Source organism: Punica granatum, chromosome 3 (assembly GCF_007655135.1).
Source record: "Punica granatum isolate Tunisia-2019 chromosome 3, ASM765513v2, whole genome shotgun sequence".
Lineage (NCBI taxonomy): Eukaryota > Viridiplantae > Streptophyta > Magnoliopsida > Myrtales > Lythraceae > Punica > Punica granatum.
The window spans coordinates 10108573-10117750 of record NC_045129.1 but is presented as its reverse complement, the minus strand read 5'-3'; the positions used below and the strand labels follow the sequence as shown (position 1 = coordinate 10117750).

Below are 9178 nucleotides of genomic sequence, written 5' to 3'. Positions count from 1 at the left end.
AGGAAAAAGAAAGGAATCGTTCCAATTCCTCATTGACAAAATAAAAGGCAAATTGGCATCTTGGAAAGCAAAAACACTCTCCTGGGCGGGTAGAGCAACTCTGATCAACTCAGTCATCAACAACGCCCCAATTTACACCATGTCTCTTTTCCGGTTACCGAAATCCACATTAAGCGACATTGACAAAGTAACTAGAAGATTCTGGTGGGGCTCAACAAAGGACAGCGAAAGCTTCTATGAACCAAAGAATTATGAGTCCATTTGCAAACCAAGAGCAGAGGGAGGCCTAGGCTTCAGAAGAGCGAAAGACACTAATAAAGCAATGCTTTCAAAAACAGCCTGGGCATTAACAAAAGCAAACAACAACCTTGCTGGTAGAGCTGTAAAGGCAAAATACGGAAACTTCCTGAACTCTAGCAATCGCAGTTCCCCGTCGCTAATATGGAAAGGCATCCAATGGTGTAAGTGTTGGGAATTGGTGTATGCCCTAGAGGCAATCTATAATCAGTTCTGTAATATGATATCTATTTCATTATATTACGAGGCATATCTGTTATTGTGTAGATTGCGCTAAATATGATTTTACACAATAATGTCCTTGGAATAGTAGGTTCAATAGGCATCAAGTGTGACTTGATTGTGAGATCCTATAATTAATGAACATTATTCCTAAATGTCCATAGTCAAAGTATTATCGTTAATTAGGACAACGATAATACGGTTAGACTAGTGTGAGTGTTGATTGATGACCAAGTCTCATAGGTCATGGATATGGAGATATCAAATCACACCACATGTATACATTAAGAGTAATGTGTATTGGACTGACCCACTATGAGATTGCTACATGGGTTGTTACGTGACTGTCATTAGCATATCTCAAAGTGACTATAGTGTAATGGTCCTTTGACTTGAGGTCACCATAGATTCCTACATGTAATGTCATATACTTTGATACTGTCAAACGCCACTGTAACAGGATGGTTATAAAGACAGTTATTGGGTATACCACAGAGCATGGAGAGGAATGTGAGTGATCAAAATAGAATTTGTCCCTCCTACGAAACGGGAGCGATATCTCACGGCCACTTGGTGGTTAAGTCTAAAAGTGTATGCATACCCAAATGAGTCGATATAACGATATCGAGCTCATTTGTTCTGATAGACTTAACCGGTAAACCAAGAAAGAGAAATATTGAGCCATACAAGGATGTCATCGACCATGCCTTGGGCTCAATAGAGATATAGGGGACAATGGATTATATTACACGGTAATATAGGTCACGAGGTTCGTCGAGAAATTGACTTTCCGATTACTTGAGTAACGGTGATGCATTGCTAGATGCCGCTCACTGTTTGTAATATTGAAATAGAGATTTTGATATTACTATCAACGTAATTGGGAACCTACAGGGTCACACACTACGACTAAATTGACGAGATATTTTGAAACAAATAAAATCGTCTAATAGAGATTAGATGATTTAGGATGTGACTAATTAATCGGATATTTAATGAGATTAAATTTGTCGATTAATTAGACCCGATTTATTAGATTAAATGGACTAAATTGATGCACGATTAATGCGGTGACACATGGGCCAATGGTTTAATGACATTTAATTGGACACATGTCACTTGGAGCTTTGATTTTCCTTATCCCACATCGGCCAGGGATTTAAATTGCTTCCTCCCCTGTTGCTTATAAAAGGGGGGCAGAGTACATAGAATATATATATATGATATATATAATGTGTGTATATGCATATACTTTTTATATATAAAAGCAACACATATTTATATGTGCTGATATATGTGTGCGTGCATATATATGCATATAAAGTATATATATAATTTGGGTTGAATTGTTCAACTCAAATTAGGTCCATTAGTCTTAAAATTTTCGGGTGTTGCATCGGTGTTTCTTTCGAGTGTTGGTCGCTAGCACCGCCGATCTCGAAGACTCGTCGACAAAGTCGGTGTGGACACCGGTAGAGGCGTCACGCGTGGGACGCTTGGTCGACAATTTTAAATATTCCAGGTACGCTTTTATTTACTCTTATTCTTCTAGTAGGTCTTGGAATTAGTTTCACGGGTAGGAAATTTTGAATTTCTGTTCCTTTTTCGTTTCCGTTGCGCCCCGTGAAACTAGCAATGGACACCATCCAGGTAAATACATGTTTCTCAGTAGGCAACGACTCATCTATTTCAGCTTGGCTCGACCCTTAGATTCCAGGTACGCTTGATCATAAGCCCTCTCCTAATTCAAATGTAACTCCAAATCCGGAGCTCAAGGTACGTGATCTGATGCTTTTACATCCTAAAAGATGGAACATTCCATTACTCACTACCCTCTTTGAGCGAGGTACCGTGGAAGAAATCCTTAAAATCGACTTGGCCCAAGAAGACTATGAAGATGCAGCTGTTTGGACTCCAAACTCGTCAGGGAAGTATTCAGTGAAATCCTTCTACTTATCTTATCAAAAGCACATATTTCAAAATAATATTGATTTTGATCGGAAAGCCATTTGGAAGTTGAAAATCCATGAACGTCTCAAACTCCATTTATGGAGAATAGCTAGTGAATGCCTCCCCTGGTTTAGAGAAGAAAACACCCCGTGTCCTCTTTGCCAAACTGGTTTCGATAATTTTGATCATCTCTATGGAGAATGTATCTTTTATCGTGTAGCTTGGAGGGAATCACCATGGGATATTCAGTCAAGTGTCATATCGAACTCCCATGCCAAGGACTTGATCAATTTCATTCCTTGCTCACCTCTTACGCTGATTAGAAACAATACGGACACGCCCAATTTCTTGCTCTATGCAGCAATCATTCTTTATCAGCTATGGATCTCACGAAATGATGTTTTACATGTAGGGAAACCAGGAGATCTCTACCATTTCATCAAGAAAATCAAAAGCTGCTAAATGGAACACAAAAGAAGAAGTCAGAATGCCAGAATCCAAGAAGGAAATTCATCCACGCCGACACTTCATCTCGATCCTTCACAAGAACCCACAGGCCTTGACTGGAGCATCATTAGCACGGACGCTTCCTGATGTAACACCAACTCATGCCTATCAGGAGTCCTACAACAACCGTGCAATCCCCCAACCCTTTCATGGTTCAAGATCACACACGAGAACACGCCGCTTCATTGATTCGACGAAGAAAATCATCTTATGATTGCCAATCGGAAGGAGTAACCTTGAAGGTCTGCAATTATCGCCAACCTGACTTCGAGCTTGGGTCATGGAACCACCTGTCCTCTTTTGATTGAATTATTTTTGCGATTAACTTCTGCGTACTAGGTCAAATGGGTCAACCCTGACTATAATGAAGGAAATAAAATATTCTCTAAAATAAAATATTTTTAAAAATTACAAAAACGTCCAAATAACATAAAATTGCCCATTTAAGGCCATAAATGATGGAATTCGGCCTAAATCACATATTTTCAGGCCAGAGGCGGTAAGTTGTGCTCCAGAGGCAATTTTCCCTCTAGACAGGGTCGGCAGAACTTGTTTTTCTCGAGGTACTAATTTGTTGCGTCTTTTGCCGCATAAGGTCACCCCCTGACTATATAGAGGAGACCATCCAAGTGAAGGGCCCCCGTCTGCCACCCTCGAACAACAAGACCATTGCTCCATTGCTGTCTACACTCAAGGCTCTACCCAAAAGGCACTGGCTAATCCTCAGCCAGATATGCGTGGCGGTCCGGTCCATGATGACAGAGCCATCAAATTCGCCTAGGTTAATATTCACCTTTAGGGTGGAGATACTTCTCAGCACGGCGACTGTGGTCCACTAGGTAGTACACAACCCATCGAGCTTCCTGGAGCATGGAATGCAACAACTTGATGGAAAGAGTGCCATGGAGTCTTCGGTTAGGGCATTGAACAAAGTCAATTGGCCCCGTCCCGGTTCAGAGGGACTGGGCCAATTTTGATGCCTCCTCACATTGGGAACCAGACTGAACTCTATATATCATATGGATTCAATTGGAATCAGAAATTTGAGTCATTGTGAGTGCTCTAATGAATAGCTCAAATTTAAACAACAATAAATCCGACGGTCCAATTGCCAGTCTTTAATCCATAAGATCCTAGAACAAACTAACTGATGAACCAAATACATGCAGACAAGTACTAATTAATTATTTAGAGGGTTCATGCATTAGGCAATTGCCTCCTATGCATCTTAATCTCCATGTAGTGAGGAGGACAGTACTACTTCTTGCATTCTGCTTCCTTCTTGCAGAGAAATCCTATGTGTGCTTCCTCGACTCCGATAGAAGGTCGTCTCTCTTCCATAGGTGGAAGTATACAGTGACAATTGCCATTTACGTCGCACTCGGCTTCAAACCCAAACGAGCATTTAGGCTTGAAATCATCGTTGGTTTTGCAACCATCTTCTGCTCCCTGCAATATCACAACTGCACTCACAATTTTTTTCGTGCGATACATCTTTTTAAATGTCATATCAGTCTTAACTCACTCAAAGAGTTCAATAATCTAAGTCTCGGCCAATGGGCAAAAGAAGTACCCAAAAGAAAAGAAAAGAAAAGAAAAGAAAAGAGTGTGCCACTATAATGAGTGAAACGAAAAGAAATTACACTGACATGGTGTTGTTATCAAAACAAGGAAGAACGCCAACTTGACAAAAAAAGCCCCATGATGAATTTTCGAGCTTGTGGTTCCTAAGTTTAATCTGGAGATGAATTTTATTCTGTGGCATTTGAATTGATGTATTTATAATGGGAGAACAGCCAGCGAAATATATTATGCTTCTAATTATGTTCGGCAATGAGTTTCGTACGTGAGAATCTATCCACATTCCTATATTTGGTTGACATGAATTACAATTTCACCTATATTTATTCCTATATTTGGTTGACATGAATTACAATTTCACCTATACTTTTTCATTTTGGTGGCAATATGTATTCTCACCGAATGGAGTGGGAAAGTGGATTCCACGAAAGTGGGGATAATATGAATACTAGCAATCCACCAAACGCCATCAAATTGATTAACATGAAAGACTGTTATGCTAATGAGTTTCTATATATAAGAAATTAAATTTATTAATTGCCATACATGCGGCAATCATTGACATCTGCTCGATACTAGTCTTTCTCATTAAATCTCAGAGATATATATATACACATATATATATATATATACGTATATCTGCTCTGTATATTTGATAGGTAAATTCTCCGAGAAATATTCATTGCCGAATATGACAAATTTATAATTATTATGCTTGACTACCAAAAAGCACCACGATAAGAAAGTACAACCTTTCCAAGGGGACAAAAAAAGGGAAATTTCATCGAAAAACCCACTTATATCTACCATGGAAATTCTGTCCCTAAAGGAGAATTTCATCGGGAAACCAATCATTTTCACTTGAAATAACTTCTTCCGATAGAATTTCCATTCGGAAAAGACTAATAAAATGGTAGAGGCTGTCAAGTTGGACCGGGAATTTTCCAAGGTGCTACCTAGAATTTGCATTTGTATTTACATTTATTAAAATATATAATAGAATCTAATGAAAAAAGAAATCTTAGCAAAAATTTGGCTATTATTTAATAAATGTAGCTAAGGATTAAATGTGTTGACGTTTTTTTAGGATTATTGAGCTATCATAAAATGTGAATGAGTTTGGCTATTTCCAGACCGTTAATGGCTAATATACCTCATTCTTTTCTTGGTAGATGGCTAATGCACCTCATCTACTAAGAATTAGATAAGAAGCAAGAAACCTCCAAATAATAATTGACGGAGCCTTGTCTGCAAGTATTTGGTTCATCAATTATGTTTGGCAATTAATCAATTAATTGAACGTGAAAACTTTTCTTTCTAATAATATAATATCAACGGATTTTTACATCAATGAGTTTCTATAAACACGAAATTATTTACGATATTGGTGAACGAATTACATATATATATATATATATATCTGGGTCTGTGTGTGTGAATTCTTTCATGCTCCATTGAGAATATAGGGAAGAAGAAGCCACGATCTCTTGCAATGGCAGCAACCCTCTCTGCATTGGGCCTTCTGCTCCTAATTGCATTCTCTCAAGACGGTTCGTTATATAATCTCAGTCCTCACCAATTAGCTGTTTAATTATGTTTGAAACTTTATTAATTTCATGCTTAATATTTTGGGTGTATAATATATACATATATGTGGAGTATCGAAGATCAAGTAGACTTTTATTGTACGGACGAATTACTAAGTACGTTATGATCAATCTGTTTATCACTGTGCGTGTGGTGAAACTCTTGCAGTGGCACGAGCTGAAGGGAGAGCACTGCTGCAAAACAGGGGATGTACTCACGAAGATATTACAATCTCCAACGGCTTGACGGGAAAAGACCCTTCTGGCATCCCGCTTTATTCGGTGGCGATATCGAACGAGTGTGACTCCCCATGCAACATCTCGAATGTCCACCTCCGATGCGGATGGTTTACGTCAGCCACCCTCATAAATCCTTATGACTTCAGGCGTCTACAGTACGATGACTGCGTGGTCAACAACGGGAGACATCTCTTGCCCGGCATTGCCGTCTCTTTTGATTATACTGCCGAATTCCTGAATCCTCTTTCCGTTTCGTCAGCCGATATTACCTGCTGATAATTGTTCTTTAATTAAATCGGAACTCTCTTTTCCCGATCTCTTTTTTCCTAGACTATGAATGCCATTCAGTTTCATAATTGGTGCATGGGGTCGCATGTGTGCTAACGATTGATATATGCGGTTCTCTTTGGTTGGTTGTTAATTGGGAGAATTGGCAGAATATCATGAAGAAAGAATTTTTTACTTTTATGTATGATTTCTCTATGTACTTAAAAATATTTAAATTTTACATGAGGAAGGGGTATTAGTGCAGCGGCACAAGGTGGCGATTCGAAATCAAAAGGTTCTGGATTCAATCCTTGTCGATTCTAAAAACGCGATTCGTCTTCTCCTAACGGCAAAAAAATATTAAATTAGTGTCCTTTATACAATTGTGTCGGACGAGTATTCAAATTATATTCTTCTTATAAATGGAAGTAGTCTTTCGTTGAAATTGGAATATATCTCATCTTCTATTTTAATAAAAAACTGAGTGCTAAGGATCCCCCAAGAAATTTTTTTTTTAAAAAAAAACCAGTGCTAAAAGATTTGCTTAACATCCACTTTCTAAAAATGAAAATTACAAAATAATATCATATAACTTAGGAGTTATATATGAATTATTAAATTTTAAAATCTTTCGTTAACCACCAATCCTAGGAAAATTGCTCTGTCCCTTTAACCATTTATTATTTTTATCAGATCAATTTTTCATAAGATTTCTCACCATAAAATTATTTTAAGAAAAATTAATAATAATATATAGTCTACTTAGCGGCCAAATTAACTGTGCTGAATTCTTGAATACGCCGTGTAATTCCACCATTCTTTTTTATTCCCGAAACCCATTTCCACCTCTCATCGTCACCATTACCCTTGTTTTCCCTTAGCAATTTCATGTTTGAGGAACTAATTAACTGTACTGAATTCTTGAATATGCCATGTAATTCTGCTTTTCAATTGGTTAAAACACAACACATAAGTATTGTTACATAAAAGGCAACAGAAAGAATTAAAAATCGGACTATTCGGACATGAAGAGTGATCACCTTTCATGATTCTCTATTTAATTGCATAAATATACTTCTAATCAAATCCTCATTCTCTATATAATTATTAAAATTGTCGAGGAGAAAATTGGGAACAAAACGAGCTCCTCATTTGATAACTTAAAATGGCCAAATTCATTTATGGCCATTTTTCTCAACAATGATATTAGATGGTGTCACGTTCAAATCCATCTATATATATATATATATATAAAGTTGTATCACATGCAATAAATATAGTTAGAACAGTAAATATTAAAATTATATTGTTACAAAGGTAAATATCTAAATAAGGTTTATATTTAAATTAATGTAAATATTTATATAATTTATTCATATAAAAAATTATATATATTTCAATACGTGTACAATTAATTATGATATGTAAATTTTACCCAAAAATTAGAATTATAAGTATCTACATAATTATATGATATAATCATATTTCACGTTGATAATTTTCACTGTAATAGATATGTTCTTGTAAACAAAAAATTAATTAGTTCATCCAAAAATTAATTAATTCATATAAACAAAATCATGTCTATTTCAACGTGTATACTATTAACTACGATATGTTAATTCTAGCCAACAAGTATAATTATAAGTATCTATATAATTATTTGACATAAGCATATTTTACATTGATAATTTTCAGTGTGATAAATTTTCTTTTAAACAAAAAAAATAGTACTAAAAAATAATTATATATACATATTTCAATATATACACAAATAATTATATATATATATTTCAATATATTAAGCATATTAATATTCAAGATGATAAATAAATTCTTTTAAACAAAATTACTGCTAAAATTAAATAAAATGTATCATAAAAAACCATTTAAAATAACAAATTTGCACGAGTTATGTACATCAGTTCTCAGCTTGCCAATTATATGATTCAAATATTAAAAAATTTGCACAAGTGAACATATCTTAAATTTTTCATAAACTATGTGATTATACTACTAATATCAATTTAATATAACAATCAAGCGTAGGTCACACATGAATGGATGTTTCTGATGTATCTAAAAGTCCAATTTAATATTTGAACTGAAGAAAAAGTAAAGTGAACTAGAGTGGAGTGAAAAATATTTCTACTACAAAACCAAACGGACCCTTATATTTAGGGTAGAATTCATTTTGAAAGTTTTATTTCCAAGGCAACCAGCGTTGACCGAAACCAATGGATGAACAACAAAATCATATGCATAGTTAAAGATGACTTCAGCTCTGAATAAAAGGTCAGTGACAAGCTGAAAAAGCATTAATAGGTTAAGGACCATCGTCGAATTTCTCTCGGGAGAAAGTACTACGTCAGACGGAGATTATTTTTCATGTGTAAAGCTATTTTGGTTTCTCGCGTTAATAGGTCTTGTAATTGTAGCGTGCGGCAAAATCACAATTCAAGCTTTATCTAATAATTAAAATGGCACCAAGATTAAATCTTTAAGGGGTTCGACAAGAGAATCCCAGG

General features: G+C 35.9%; 1 protein-coding gene across 1 annotated transcript; it reads left to right on the top strand.

The window, feature by feature from the left end:
- The first annotated feature begins 6012 nt into the window (after window positions 1-6012).
- On the top strand, window positions 6013-6758 carry LOC116202015 (TPD1 protein homolog 1-like). The gene is made up of 2 exons (XM_031533523.1): window positions 6013-6107; window positions 6313-6758. The coding sequence occupies exons 1-2, from the start codon at window positions 6050-6052 to the stop codon at window positions 6657-6659; spliced, it is 405 nt and encodes a 134-aa protein (XP_031389383.1). The 5' UTR covers window positions 6013-6049; the 3' UTR covers window positions 6660-6758.
- The last annotated feature ends 2420 nt before the right edge of the window (window positions 6759-9178 follow it).